General features: G+C 43.7%; 1 protein-coding gene across 1 annotated transcript in view; it reads left to right on the forward strand.

Moving 5' to 3' along the window:
• LOC119845332 overlaps positions 1-16,494 on the forward strand; it is a 399,673-nt gene that overhangs the window by 258,952 nt on the left and 124,227 nt on the right. Inside the window, exon 4 of the mRNA XM_043505864.1 lies at positions 4,861-4,954. Within this exon, the coding sequence (XP_043361799.1) occupies positions 4,861-4,954 (94 nt within the window). The remainder of the gene's footprint in view (positions 1-4,860; positions 4,955-16,494) is intronic.

A 16,494-nucleotide genomic window follows, 5' to 3' on the forward strand; every position in this document is an offset into this window, starting at 1 on the left:
TTTTTCACTGTTTTTCACCATTTGGTTGAATTTTTAGTCCTATATGTGCTTGTTACTTTAGAAAAGTATGTTTCATTCAGAAATCCCTCTCAAAGCCACCCATTTCTTTGCTGTCTCATCACTGAGATTTTCTTCACTACCAGATCAGGTTTAAAATTCTCAGTTTTTCTCTGAAGATTGCCTTGGAAGAGACAGAATGGTATAAATTATAGCTTAAAAATATATTTTTTCTGTAACTGTCATAACAACATTTGGGCTAATTGATTCTCAATAGAATAATGACATCTAGTATGTAGTGAGAAATATTCACGAAGGAATCTGTGAAAACCTAGAGCTGCTTTACAGCCTTGGTATAACAGGAAAATTCATTAGAATCCATTATCTAACAAAAAATGAAAAATAAATATAAGCAGCCATCAGGGATTATTTTCCTCTCTAATTTCAAGACAGTGAGTTCCTGTTAGTGTCAGTGAATTTTGATTTGGCATAACTCCAGCACAGTAGTGGACTTGTAAAGTGTATGCCCGTAAGAGAAGGCCATCAGAACACAGAGAAGGAGAACATATAGATGAAAGATGCAGAATCACAGTTTGCAGAGAGAGAGGGCAACAGAAACAAAGCTGAAGGCAGGAGGCGACATAGTAACTGTCCCTAAACATTTGGGAAATAATTAGGATAAGAGGGGGATGGTTAAGGTGGTTAAGAAGCTAATGCAGAAAGAGTCGGGTTGTAAGCAATTAGGATAAGTGACATTTATACGGCATGTTTTGATAGAAGATTCCAGTGTGATACACAAAGTATGCAGTCTGTGTGGGATCCTGCAGCCACTCTGCTTGCACAGCTGCCACTGATGGATTCTGTGTGCAGAGCCCTCTGTATACAGGAATTGCTGCATACAGCACAGAAATGGGGACATCTCTAGGAGTGTGTGAGGGGGCATGATCCTCACATTGGCCCTGAGAGACCTGAATTAGGCCAAGTGGGCCCAATCAGCCAATTAGGCTGCAAATGGGGAGACTTAGGTTGGAGAAAGCTAATTAGAAGAAGGCTCACCTGTGAGGGAATAGGCACTTCTTTTTTCTAAAAAGGCGGGAGGAAGGCTAGCCCTTCTCCTTGAGGTAAGGGAGCAGAAAGGGGAGAAGCAGCCTGGTAGAAAGGAGTCCAGAAGTAAGCAGTAAGTTGGTGAAGATACAGACTTCAGCCATTCACTACAGGGCCCTGGACTGAAACCCAGAGCAGAGGTTGGGCCTGGGCTACCCTATCAGCTGCTGCGGAGTAGGCCTGTTTGGGGAAGGCAGGAAGAGTCACTGTTGGCATGACAGGGTCAGCACAGTGGGTGGGAGAGGCTTTGAAAGACTACCCTGGAAGGGGAACACACTTAGTGACTTGGCCAGAGGGCTGGGTCATGAAGAGCTTGCAGCAGCTCCTGGAGCAAGAGCGGGGCTGTGGAGCACAAAAGAGACATGGAGCACAACTGCAGGAAGGCTGTAAACTATGCAAAGCTACTCCCTAGAACAGCCAAGTGGAGGCACCATCTTGCAGTGAGTAGAGCAGTCTTGTCACAGAGGGAATGTGGCAACTGTTTAAATTGAGTAGCAGATTTATTATGCACAATCCCTTAGGACAGGAAGTGAGGACTGCTGTATCCATCTAAAACTCCATGGGAATTTTAGGTCTGCAGAATAGAATGGCCATTTGGGATTTGCCAGGGTACTAGGGCTAACACCGCAGTACAAGGATGTTTCAAATTGGCTAGGGTTCTGAGATACTGTTGTCTATCAAAAAGAAAAGGAGTACTTGTGGCACCTTAGAGACTAACATTTATTAGAGCATAAGCTTTCGTGAGCTACAGCTCACTTCATCGGATGCATCGGATGTTGTCTATCAGTGTAGAGTAGTTTGCAAATGCTAGTGCTGATTCTGTTGCTAGAAGGGGTCAATGCTAGATAATGCTCTAATATGGTTGGTGTAGAATAAATTCCTGAGCTAGCAGAGAGGAAGGAGCAGATATTCCGGAAGGGTCCTCATCAACCTTCTGTTCAGGGACAGCTTTGCAGTTGGGAGGGAGATCTCCAGGGACCCCAGTGAACTGCCAGCTCCTGGTGATTTATCTGTCTCACCATTCCTAATCACCCTCTCTCTCTTGAAGGTGTCAAGGGAGTTTGAAGTTTATCAGGATTAATCTGTGCTCCCAGGTGAATCTGAAGATCTAATAGTTTCCCACTTGTGCAAATATGGAATGAAGTTGAACACAGCTATGTGTTTTCTACATGCTACAGACGTAATAAAACAAACCCACAGCAGGTGGGTAAATGGCACGTGCCCTTTGTGACCCACTATGTTTCTGGCAGCCAGTAAGGCTCTTTGCTCTCTGCTGGTGCCTGGCCTGCACAGAGCATGTGGGAAGGAGGAGACAATAGAGACTGTAAGGGACAGAATAGAGGCAGGGGCAAAGAGGACCAGAATGCGGTGGGGGGGGGGGGTAGCACTAGGTAAGGTAGTATGGATGGGGTGAATGGGCAGTCTGTCCCAAAGCTTCAAAAACCCCAAAGGCTACCACAGTCCTCAATAGCCCTTGCCCCAGCCTGCCTTATGCTCTTTTTTCCCCTGTCCCTCCCTCCAAACAAGCCTCCTTTTTAGTATCTCTCTCTGTATCAAAGTCCTCCTTACCCCACAGTGGCTTCTGATGCCCTCCAATACCCTCTTCTCCACTGGCTTCTCCAGCACCCTTATCTACCCCTAGAGCAGGGGTGGGCAAACTTTTTGGCCTGAGGGCCACATCAGGGTTGCAAAACTGTATGGGGGGTTGGGTAGGGAAGGCTGTGCCTCCCCAAACAGCCTGGTCTTGGCCACCTATCCACAGGCCTGCCCCTGACAGGACCCCCGGAACTCCACCCCTTATTCAGCCCCACCCCTGTCCCTGGACTGCCCCAACCCCTATCCACAGCACCGCCCCTTGACAGGCCCCCCTGGGACTTCCACACCCATCCCACCCCCCCGTTCCCCATCCCCTGACTGCATCCCCCCCAAAACTCTGCCCCATACAACCACTCCCTGTCCCCTAACTGCCCCCTGAGATCCACTGCCCCTTATCCAACCCCCCTGCTCCCCGCCCCATTACTATCCAGCTCAGAGCAGCAGGAGTTCGCAGCACAGCCAGAGCCAGCCCCCCTGCTTATGCGGCGGCATGGCTGCGGGGGATGGGGGACAGTGGGGTTGGGGCCAGGGGCTAGTCTCCCCAGCTGGGAGCTCAAGGTCTGGGCATTAAATACATGGGCATCCAGGAATATCCATCCTCAGAGATCATTCAGTCTAAATCCGTGGGTGCGGCAGTGAAATGAGAAATAGTTGTTGGAGCTGGCACTATAGGGCTATCTCCAGTATATTAAGTGTCTTTTTGTTTAGGCTTTGGTGTGATACAAGCTATAATTAGAATGTGTCAGTGTAATCTAACTTCTTATACTGTGCGCATACAGTATCTGAATGCCTGTAATATCTGAGAAGCCTGAATAGCCACTTCTGTTGAGCAACATACAGTAAATTGGTATCATAGCTTCATCCAAGTTGTTGTGCCGTGGGCTTTTGGATAGAGCTGCCATGCGTAGGCACTGGTCAATGGATCTGAGATACAGCTATCTCTCCCTGGCTTGGTACTGTAATCTTTGTTAAAAGATTTTCACTTAATACTAAGTAGTTTAAAATAAGGGTGCAGTAAAACTCAATTTATTTTTCAGGTTTGAGCCGTATGTCAGCTAGACAACTTGCTGAGTAGGGAACCAATAGGTAACACTTTGAATGATAAAAGAAAAGGAGTACTTGTGGCACCTTAGAGACTAACAAATTTATTAGAGCATAAGCTTTCGTGAGCTACAGCTCACTTCATCGGATGCATTCAATGAAATGCATCCGATGAAGTGAGCTGTAGCTTACGAAAGCTTATGCTCTAATAAATTTGTTAGTCTCTAAGGTGCCACAAGTACTCCTTTTCTTTTTGCGAATACAGACTAACACGGCTGCTACTCTGAAAACTTTGAATGATACAACCAAACTTTATAAAAAAGAAAAATAACATTCATGCAATTACTACTTACACAATACTTCAGTTAGACTTGCACTCAAGGATGGAATGGTGTACAATGGGTAATCAGTCCACTGACAGAGTGAGGTACAGCCTCATAATCCTGAAACCTAACGGTACCCTTTGGATGTTAATTGCAGCTCTTCTCCAGTTTAGCAAGGCTACTGCTTTTCTACTCCATTATAACACTAATTAGCATTAAACATATGCCTGCCACCTCCTTTTTTGGCTCTTTACATTAGACCGTTATTTAAATTAGTATCTGCACCAGTGTCCTTGCCATACTATCCATAGAGAGAGAGAGAGCGCATTTAATAAAACATTCATAATTCTCAAACACTCATGCATCTGATGAAGTGAGCTGTAGCTCACGAAAGCTTATGCTCAAATAAATTTGTTAGTCTCTAAGGTGCCACAAGTCCTCCTTTTCTTTTTGCGGATACAGACTAACACGGCTGATACTCTGAAAATTGCTCAAACTGTTAGCCCCAGACAGCTGGAACTAGGTTTTACTTGACAGAAGATGGGCTATCTGCAGTGTTCTGTCCCCTCTGCATCTATCATCAGTAATTGTGTAGTTAAGACAAAGGCAGATTGAGGTTGCAAACAGTCAGGTGATATTTATTTAAGAAACAACTAGGACTCCCTGCAAACCAAGATAACACAATAACAGCTCGCTTGTTAACACAAATTATGTAAATGGGGGTGAACCCCAGAGCCCCAAACCTATACACAATGCTGTACACAGGACTAAACAGGAAGGGCTATTCCATATATTGCAGACACTGCACAGGAGAACAGGATCACAGATGGGAACCAGGATCTCAGGGACAGGTACCAGGAACAGGAACCAGACCTCAAGAACTTTGGTGACAGGTAAGTAGATCTTCAGTATGGTGTCTGGTGTCTTCTATTCTTGATCTCGTTGTCCTGCGTGCTGAATACGAACACTGTCACATGATGATGGAATAGGTGAGTGGAGGTAAAGTTAAGGGAACCTTGGTAGATGTTGCTGTTCACCTCAAGTCCTAATCCCTCAGGGCTCTAGCTAATAGCAGGACTGGTACACTGTGGGAGGGCTTCTATACCTCACTAGGATGACCTGCTTCCACAGCATCCAGAGACACAGAGTGCTCCTTAGAGGGTGACACTCCCTTATATGCATTCTCTGTTGCTGGGCAGATTCTACTGCCACAAGACACTATCTTTCCTGCCTTTTCCTTGTTTTGGTGCCAAAAGTTGAACGAGAGGGGATGTTGTCCTTTTACCAATCCAAAATGGCGACTATGTACACTTAATAAATTGAACCTTTCCTACATGTTTCCTCTCCTTGGTGGTGGTTCTAGGTTAAAACTGCCACCACACATGAATAACTTATACCAGAGGTTTGAATGCTGTCATTCCCTCGTATCTAGAGGTACTAACACACCTGGGCCTACGTTGAACATTTCTGAGTTTAATGTGCACCCATCTGCATAATCCAACATACAAAATAATTATAGTAAACTGAATTACTAATCTAATTGAGAGAAGATGAATCAGGGTGTCTCATGATTCAGCTGTGCCAGTGGGATCAGCAAAAAAGTGAACATCACCATGCTACGGTGGTCTGTGCTATGGACATTGGTTTGCATGTCTGTCATAACCCTTTTGATGGCAAATGTTGGGTTAATTATTAATAGCCTTCTTAAATTCTGGTTGACCATCACAGATCCTATATGGCTAAAGTGGGGCTTGGGTACCACTAATATCTCTATTTCCTGATGTGCACCATAAGGTCCTGTTAAATACCAGATTCCCAAGTAGTTCGATGTTCTAGATTCATTAATACTTCCAGAGTACTGTGCAAGAAAAACATATTGCTTATAACTTGAACAAAATGTATTTGAATAACTAGAGCTATTACAATAATGATTGGAATTAACACTACAATATACAGTGATGGTCATTAATTTTACTGGAGTATGCACTGTTATTCATATGCAGGTTTGCCCAAACTGAATGCTCAGTGACACCTTAATAGGAAGAAGTCTCTCCTGAATATAAGATTGAAGGGAAGATGACATGCATACGTATTTGAAGAGACTAGCAGTAAGGAACCCTCCATAGCAAGTTAAGCGTGGCTGTTGGACCTCCCACTCACAAATATCCTTGGTCAGGAAAACTTTCCCCAATGGTCCAGCATCCCTCCCCTCTGTGATACAGGTATTAGAATATGTCTCGCTGATAATGTAGGAATTATGTTATTTTTTTGGCCACCCAAGAAAATATACATATGTGACTGTTCTTATACCCAAAATGTAATAGGGACATTGTCTAGTCACATATTTTTGCAGCGCTTGACCTTTGTTTTAGGTAATGTTTCATGTAGTTTACTTGCTTCCATGACCGGATATAAATGGTCATTTCTGTAGTTGTGTTTTGTGTTCTTGGTGTTATAAACTCCTTAGTCCTGGGAAAACTTCAATGCTTCCATCCACGGCTGAAATGTAAAACCTAGCTGCATGGCATCTCACTCCTTTTTACTTCCCATAGTGTAACACTGGCCAGAGTTGAGCTTGCTGCCTTCTGTGCTGACATTGTTCATCTTTGTTGCTAATGATGTGGCTCTGACATTCTGCTGTGTGCCAGCCATCTGCTAAGTGCAGCTGGGGTATTTCACCCCCCTGTGCTCAGGGGCTCTGGGATCATTGGGGAATGATCAGGAGTACTTGACAGGCACAAGGGCCCGGCAGGGATTCTGGGTTGTAGGCCAAGGCAGTCGCAAAGGCTGTTGTTTTATTTTGGTTTCACTTGCTTGTGGCTATAGTGTGGTAGTTACCCCAATTGTGTTTCACTGGGACTCAGGTTATATCTTCAGGGTTCCCTTTAATTGTTCTTTAAAGTAAGGAAACTTCAGTGTTTTATTATGATGATAACTGTAAGCGGTGTCTTAGCTACAGTGCAAAGGGCATCCATGTAAAAATCAGTCATTTTCACTCTTCCTCATCCCTGAGCTGGGGAGAGGATTTGGTATCTGCCTCAGTGTTCTCTCTCTCCAGCATTGACATTCTAGACTGAATAGCTTATGCAGTTTTACTCCTTTTGTTTAAAGAAACTGCTTGGCTTGCAGCTACACAATCCTCCCTTTCCTTAATGGTTTCTAAGGCGGACATTGCAGGTGATGGGAAGAACTGATTGGCTCTAGGCTTCTTGTTGAATTAAAATGCAACTTGCTCTACCTTGTAGTTTTGATGCATCAACGGAATTGCCATATTATATAACCAGAGTAATTGGGATGAATGGAGTATTTGCTGTAGTGATGTGAACTGTAAAAAGTGGGCAGTTAAACCAGGAGATGAACAAAGTCTGTATTGCTTTTATCCAGCTCACAAAAGCCTGGACTACTTGGGAAATATAAAAATTAAAGTATTCTCCTTTGTCATTGTTCTCGAAACAAACCAACACTTTTTTGGTCTTTAATTTCAATGTATTTAATCATCAAAAGATGCTAGTAGGTAGTAACTATGATACATTCTATAAGACTTGAGGACTGTCCTTTCTCTGAGGTACAAGAGTGAGAACAGCTTGCATGCAATACATTACTGCATATTTTTGTAATATCATGCTTTAGGTTTTTCAGGTAAATTCATGTGAATGGGAGCAGTAACTAATCTTTGCTTTTATGTAGTGTCTTTTGTATATGTCAACTTCAGTGAAACCTCTGTGGTTGCTGAGTTTTATTAGTTCTAAACTTATAAAAAGTTTTATACCTGAATGCCATAATTTTGTGAATATGTAAAATCCCAAACACTAAATTCAACTCCTCCCCCCACCCATTAATGTAATAATTTCCTTGATTTTCTTTTTTGGTGAAAGAGAAAACCTGTTATGATTTTGCTCATTTAAATACATGTTCTGTACAGTTCTACTCATGGCTGAAATAAAACAAAATTACATTTGTATCATTCAGCAGACATATCTAGATAATGTCACAAATTGGGAATGGAAATAATAGATGAACTTTTTCATCATGTTGTTTTGACTCGTACATAACTTTTTGTTTCTCAGCTTTTTCCTCTCTCAAATTTAGCCAGGTTAGCATTGCTTATTGATGCCTGTGTATAGGCCAAGTGTGAAGTTTTAAATACACACATGCTAGGCGGCATATGAACAACTTTCTCAAAATGTGTTTGGGGGGAGGGCATTTTTTTTATGCTTGGACAACTCAGCATGGCCACATACATTTTCTATAAATGTCCCCTTTCCCTGACCTATCATTGCTTAAAAGAAAATAATCACCTTTCAACTGAGAAGCAGCATGAAAAATTTCAGCTGTTACAGTGTGCTGCAGCCATATGATGTGATCTGTGATGAATATAGGCAAAGTACAGACAGTCTGGATATGGCTGTTCTGTGGATACACAAGTGTGTAGTGGGGAAGGGAAAGAAAATGAAAAACAAAGATTTGCATCTTCATAAATCATATTCAGCAAGATTACAGGAAGATTAGGATAGTGCACAGTGATTTACAAAATCCAAACCCATAATTCCTAGGGCTGAAGGAAGAGAACTCCTTGAGGAACATAATGTGTAGTCTCTAGAATTACTTATTTTATAGCTAGATGTATAGCATAGATTATAGCAATTGATGATGTAATTACTATTTACCTCCCTCTTTGACAGAAAGCTAGTGCAGTGACCATAGTGTATTCATTTAACACTCAATATGTTTATAATGCATATATTGTAAAGCTAGAATGCCTCTATCTCCTGATGGTTTGTGGAGTCCAAGTTCACAGTGAATCATCATTCCAGGACATGTAAGAGCTAAGAGTCTGATCTGGCATTGCAGATTAAAAGTCGTCTTCCTTGTAGTCTACCTAGGATTCATGCTGTCAGCTTTTACTAAAAACAATCCTGTGGAGTCAAGCGCCAGGTCATTCATGGTACATTTTGCAAAGGAGGCCCTAGCATAATGTAACACAATATAAAAGGCTGAGATGGCCCTAGCTTCCCCTTTCTGCCACTAGAATAAAAATATATGCAAAGACTCCAAGCACATCTAAAATAAAAGGCTATCCCATGATTTAGACTTCTGAGTACTGAAGACCCTTTTGTAATGTTTTTAGTAGACCTGGTCTACAACAGAGACAAAACAGTGAAATCTATCATAAATCTGCCCGGGAAACACCTCCCTCTCCCCGATTTATGCTGAAAATAGAAAGAGGCTTCTTATTAGCCTGAGCTTTAAAAGTGACTGGTAAGGATAGTGGACAGCTCACTTGGTGAATAGTCTTGTGGCAACAAAAAACATGGATATTGGAAGCCTCGTTGTAAGGAGTCAGAAGAGACCACGGAATCTTAAAAGAACACTGTGTGTTTCCTGTAATATGTATTAAACTATCTAAATACAAAGAACATTCTCAAGGGGGAGGGATAGCTCAGTGGTTTGAGCATTGGCCTGCAAAACCTAGGGTTGTGAGTTCAATCCTTGAGGGGGCCATTTAGGGATCTGGGGCAAAAATTGGGGATTGTGCCTGCTTTGAGCAGGGGGTTGGACTAGATGATCTCCTGAGGTCCCTTCCAACCCTGATATTCTATGATTAAGGACTCTATGATCTCAGTAAAGGAAAAGGCAGCATTTGGCAAAGTACAGTGACAAATGTTTGTGGGATGTTAAAGGCTGTTTATGGAAAAGTAACTGGAGAAATAGAAGCTTAACAACCATTCCCCTGAATTCACAAAGTGAACTATCAGGGAGACTGCATTGTGTTTACTTGATGTTAGAGAAGTATCTGTGTCCCTAGAAAGGCTGTCTATGAAGGGTATACCTTATGAAGGATCGGCTGAAAGGAAATAAATTTCAAAGATTTATTTATTCAGTTGAAATAGAATTGACAGACTGTTGTCTGTAACTGTAACTGCTGGGAAATCTTTTTTTTTTTTTAACACAATAAAAGTCAAATTACTGAGCTGAAACACTGTGAACAGTTGGTGGGGAAGTAATGTCAGAGTGAAATACAAAAAATAGCAATGGACACTTAGCGTCATGATCTTCAGTAAATGAGACATGGAGATAGTTCAGCTAATGTTAGGAATTCTAAATAAGGAATGTTTATGTCCGAACTGTGTATTCCTTCTCACTAGATCAGGATTGTGACAATGATTGTGAAATACTCAAGGAGATTAGAAGCTACAAAACCAGAAAACCCAGCAATAATGGGTTAACCCTATGTTCGCTGGGCACGTCACCTCAGGCCGGGAAGCAGAGAGAAAATTTCCTAGACACCATTGATGGCTGCTTCTAGGAGCAACTTGTCCTGGAACCCACAAGGGGAGAGTCAATTCTTGATTTAGCCCTAAATGGCACACAGCACCTGGTTCTAGAGGTGAATGTAGCTAAACCACTCAGTAATGGCAACCATTACTTAATTCAGTGTTGATAAATGGAAAGTAATGCACGTTGGAAAACATAATCCCCACTATGCATACAAAATGATGTTGGTCTAAATGCTGTTAGCATTCTCAAGAAACAGATCTTGGAGTCCTCATAGATGATTCTCTGAAAACAACCATTCAATGTACAGCAGCAGTCAAAAAAGCTAACACAATTTTAGTACCTGCAACGAAACAAAATCTCATAATGCCACACCTTGAATACAGCATGCAGTTCTGGTTGTCCCATCTCAAAAAAGGTACAGAAAAGGGCAACAAAAATCACTAGGGCTATGAAAGAGCCTTCATATGAAGAAAGATCAGAAAGATTGAGGGATATGATGGAGATCTATAAACTCATGACTGGTGTGGAGAAAGTGAATGAGGAAGTGTTATTTACCCCTTCACATAATACAAAATGAGAAGGTCACTTGATGAAATTAATAGGCAGCAGGTTTAAAACAAACAAAAGGAAGTACTTCTACACACAATGCAGTCAACCTATAGTGTTGCCCTGGATTTGAGGGGCGTGTATACCCCAAATGTGATTAAATTAATTGCAATACTATTATGTGCATTCAGCCACCATGAATTAATGAAATAGAACACCGCAAAGGTAAGGGTTAATTTGGAGACAGGCTTCTAGAAGCAAGGTCATATCTAGCTGACAGTGTCTGCTAATCAGAATGGGAGGAAGGGACAAACAAGTAAACAGCTGAGACTAAAAACCTTGGTGGTTGGAAAACCTGGAGTCTAGATGCCTTTGATATTAAAAAATTATTGAAAGTTAGAAAAGTGACCTATGTTTTTTAGAAGTTCGTTATAAAAGATTAGCTAATAAAGTGCACTTTGGAGCAGTCCTCTGACGCCATCTTGAGATGTTTTTCCTGACACCCTTTCTCCCTGGAGCAACTGGCCACTGTGAACCTGCTGCTAATTACTCAATACTGTTCCAGATGTTAGGTTTAGAACATCCCAGATATTTACCTATTGTTTGTTTGTGTGTGCTCAAATCTAATAAACTACAGTTTTAGATAGACACGCTTACTTGCACGAATCTTATTAGATGGAATTGCTGTGTTCCTATTGATTTATTCCTAACACTGCCTGGAGTGAAATAATTAAATTGCCCCTGTTGGGGATTCTGAAAACCCCAGGTAACAGTAGAACTCATTGCCAGGGACGTTGTGAAGGCCAAAAGTATAACTGGGTTCAAAAAAAATTCAATAAGTTCATGGAGGACAGTGTCATCAATGGCTATTGTCCAAGATGGTCAGGGATGTAACCCCATGCTATGGGTGTCCCTAAGCCTCTGACTGCCAGATGCTGGGACTGGAGAACAGGGGATGGATTACCTGATAAATGTTCTGTTCCTTCCCTCCAAAGCATCTGGTTCCAGCCACTGTTGGAAGACAGGATACTGGACTAGATGGACCATTGGTCTGACCCAGCATGGTCATTCTTATGTTCTTGTGTTAAATAAGATAAAACTTTCCTCTCCCCTTATATATCCCTTCTTCAGGGAGGACTTCAGGGACTTTTGGGAGCAGTAAATGGAATTGCTATGGGAAAGTGGATATGATTGGAAAATGTGCAGAGGATATTCCCAGGGTCTGTTATATTTAAACCAAATAGCCCAGATCTCAGAAAGTGGAACCCTGATGAACTAGCTGTGCTTAGTCGACAGTCATAGAATCATAGAATCATAGAATATCAGGGTTGGAAGGGACCCCAGAAGGTCATCTAGTCCAACCCCCTGCTCAAAGCAGGACCAAGTCCCAGTTAAATCATCCTAGCCAGGGCTTTGTCAAGCCTGACCTTAAAAACCTCTAAGGAAGGAGATTCTACCACCTCCCTAGGTAACGCATTCCAGTGTTTCACCACCCTCTTAGTGAAAAAGTTTTTCCTAATATCCAATCTAAACCTCCCCCATTGCAACTTGAGACCATTACTCCTCGTTCTGTCATCTGCTACCATTGAGAACAGTCTAGAGCCATCCTCTTTGAAACCCCCTTTCAGGTAGTTGAAAGCAGCTATCAAATCCCCCCTCATTCTTCTCTTCTGCAGACTAAACAATCCCAGCTCCCTCAGCCTCTCCTCGTAAGTCATGTGCTCTAGACCCCTAATCATTTTTGTTGCCCTTCGCTGTACTCTTTCCAATTTATCCACATCCTTCTTGTAGTGTGGGGCCCAAAACTGGACACAGTACTCCAGATGAGGCCTCACCAGTGTCGAATAGAGGGGAACGATCACGTCCCTCGATCTGCTCGCTATGCCCCTACTTATACATCCCAAAATGCCATTGGCCTTCTTGGCAACAAGGGCACACTGCTGACTCATATCCAGCTTCTCGTCCACTGTCACCCCTAGGTCCTTTTCCGCAGAACTGCTGCCGAGCCATTCGGTCCCTAGTCTGTAGCGATGCATTGGATTCTTCCATCCTAAGTGCAGGACCCTGCACTTATCCTTATTGAACCTCATTAGATTTCTTTTGGCCCAATCTTCCAATTTGTCTAGGTCCTTCTGTATCCTATCCCTCCCCTCCAGCGTATCTACCACTCCTCCCAGTTTAGTATCATCCGCAAATTTGCTGAGAGTGCAATCCACACCATCCTCCAGATCATTTATGAAGATATTGAACAAAACGGGCCCCAGGACCGACCCCTGGGGCACTCCACTTGACACCGGCTGCCAACTAGACATGGAGCCATTGATCACTACCCGTTGAGCCCGACAATCTAGCCAGCTTTCTACCCACCTTATAGTGCATTCATCCAGCCCATACTTCCTTAACTTGCTGACAAGAATGCTGTGGGAGACCGTGTCAAAAGCTTTGCTAAAGTCAAGAAACAATACATCCACTGCTTTCCCTTCATCCACAGAACCAGTAATCTCATCATAAAAGGCGATTAGATTAGTCAGGCATGACCTTCCCTTGGTGAATCCATGCTGACTGTTCCTGATCACTTTCCTCTCCTCTAAGTGCTTCAGGATTGATTCTTTGAGGACCTGCTCCATGATTTTTCCAGGGACTGAGGTGAGGCTGACCGGCCTGTGGTTCCCAGGATCCTCCTTCTTCCCTTTTTTAAAGATGGGCACTACATTAGCCTTTTTCCAGTCATCCGGGACTTCCCCCGTTCGCCACGAGTTTTCAAAGATAATGGCCAAGGGCTCTGCAATCACAGCCGCCAATTCCCTCAGCACTCTCGGATGCAATTCGTCCGGCCCCATGGACTTGTGCACGTCCAGCTTTTCTAAATAGTCCCTAACCACCTCTATCTCTGCAGAGGGCTGGCCATCTCTTCCCCATTTTGTGATGCCCAGCACAGCAGTCTGGGAGCTGACCTTGTTAGTGAAAACAGAGGCAAAAAAAGCATTGAGTACATTAGCTTTTTCCACATCCTCTGTCACTAGCTTGCCTCCCTCATTCAGTAAGGGGCCCACACTTTCCTTGGCTTTCTTCTTGTTGCCAACATACCTGAAGAAACCCTTCTTGTTACTCTTGACATCTCTTGCTAGCTGCAGCTCCAGGTGCGATTTGGCCCTCCTGATATCTTTCCTACATGCCCGAGCAATATTTTTATACTCTTCCCTGGTCATATGTCCAACCTTCCACTTCTTGTAAACTTCTTTTTTATGTTTAAGATCCGCTAAGATTTCACCATTAAGCCAAGCTGGTCGCCTGCCATATTTACTATTCTTTCGACTCATCGGGATGGTTTGTCCCTGTAACCTCAACAGGGATTCCTTGAAATACAGCCAGCTCTCCTGGACTCCCTTCCCTTTCATGTTAGTCCCCCAGGGGATCCTGGCCATCTGTTCCCTGAGGGAGTCAAAGTCTGCTTTCCTGAAGTCCAGGGTCCGTATCCTGCTGCTTACCTTTCTTCCCTGCGTCAGGATCCTGAACTCAACCAACTCATGGTCACTGCCTCCCAGATTCCCATCCACTTTTGCTTCCCCCACTAATTCTACCCGGTTTGTGAGCAGCAGGTCAAGAAAAGCGCTCCCCCTAGTTGGCTCCCCTAGCACTTGCACCAGGAAATTGTCCCCTACGCTTTCCAAAAACTTCCTGGATTGTCTATGCACCGCTGTATTGCTCTCCCAGCAGATATCAGGAAAATTAAAGTCACCCATGAGAATCAGGGCATGCGATCTAGTAGCTTCCGTGAGTTGCCGGAAGAAAGCCTCATCCACCTCATCCCCCTGGTCCGGTGGTCTATAGCAGACTCCCACCATGACATCACTCTTGTTGCACACACTTCTAAACTTAATCCAGAGACACTCAGGTTTTTCCACAGTTTCGTACCGGAGCTCTGAGCAGTCATACTGCTCCCTTACATACAGTGCTACTCCCCCACCTTTTCTGCCCTGCCTGTCCTTCCTGAACAGTTTATAACCATCCATGACTGTACTCCAGTCATGTGAGTTATCCCACCAAGTCTCTGTTATTCCAATCACGTCATAATTCCTTGACATCACCAGGACCTCCAGTTCTCCCTGCTTGTTTCCAAGGCTTTGTGCATTTGTATATAAGCACTTGAGATAACCTGTTGATCGCCCCTCATTCCCAGTATGAGGCAGGAGCCCTCCCCTCTCAGACATTCCTGCCTGTGCTTCCTCCCGGTATCCCGCTTTCCCACTTACCTCAGGGCTTTGGTCTCCTTCCCCCGGTGAACCTAGTTTAAAGCCCTCCTCACTAGGTTAGCCAGCCTGCTGGCAAAGATGTTCTTCCCTCTCTTCGTAAGATGGAGCCCGTCTCTGCCCAGCACTCCTCCTTCATGGAACACCATCCCATGGTCAAAGAATCCAAAGCCTTCTCTCCGACACCACCTGCGTAGCCATTCGTTGACCTCCACGATTCGACGGTCCCTACCCAGGCCTTTTCCTTCCACGGGGAGGATGGACGAGAACACCACTTGCGCCTCCAACTCCTTTATCCTTCTTCCCAGAGCCACGTAGTCCGCAGTGATCCGCTCAAGGTCATTCTTGGCAGTATCATTGGTGCCCACGTGGAGAAGCAGGAAGGGGTAGCGATCCGAGGGCTTGATGAGTCTCGGCAGTCTCTCCGTCACGTCACGAATCTTAGCCCCTGGCAAGCAGCAGACTTCTCGGTTTTCCCGGTCAGGGCGGCAGATAGATGACTCAGTCCCCCGGAGGAGAGAGTCCCCGACCACCACCACCCGCCTTCTCCTCTTGGGAGTGGTGGTCGTGGAACCCCCAACCTCAGGACATCGCATCTCATGCCTCCCAACCAGCGGAGTCTCCTTCTGCTTTCTCCCCCCAGACATATCATCACCAGAAAGTCCAGCAAATAACTTTTGCAGCTCAGCTCTGCAGCAGCCCGGTAAGAGGGAGGATGTGTGTGCATGAATATCACTATGTACCTATCATCTTTCATATTTTGGACTCAGCTAGTAAGGGTCTTGCATATTTCTCATAACTGCATTATTTCCAGTAAAATGGAACATTTTATTTTTTTAATTAATTTTCAAGTCCTTGTGGTACCCAAGTGGAGCTTTTAAATATGCTCTGATATAGTGCTGAATCTGCAGGCAAACTAAAACTGTAGCCATTGTTTCCCTGGTGGGATGTTGATCCTGAAGCCTAATGATGACAAATAACCCTCAGGTTAGAAAATGCATTAAATTGGTGTTGATTGTGAATATTGTATCAGTAATTTGCGGGGGAAACCTGGGAACAACATTCACTCAGAAAAAAGAAATAAATAGTGAACAGCCAGACAAATGTAAAGCTTCCACATTTCCGTACTTTCCATTTTTTAAAATATGCTTAAGTGTAACTTTAACTCGGTCACTATATCTCCACCCGCAATCCATCCTAATTCATTAGGTAAACTTTTCCTTACACACTGTACAACTTCAGCATTGACAATGTGAGCCATACACTGCTTCCTCAAAATGTACTTTCTTTGAGGTGCCAATAAACCTCACTACAGGAAGAAATAAACTAGCTATATGACCATAATTTTTTGAAAAGAC

Source organism: Dermochelys coriacea, chromosome 19, assembly GCF_009764565.3.
Source record: "Dermochelys coriacea isolate rDerCor1 chromosome 19, rDerCor1.pri.v4, whole genome shotgun sequence".
NCBI classification, from domain to species: domain Eukaryota; kingdom Metazoa; phylum Chordata; order Testudines; family Dermochelyidae; genus Dermochelys; species Dermochelys coriacea.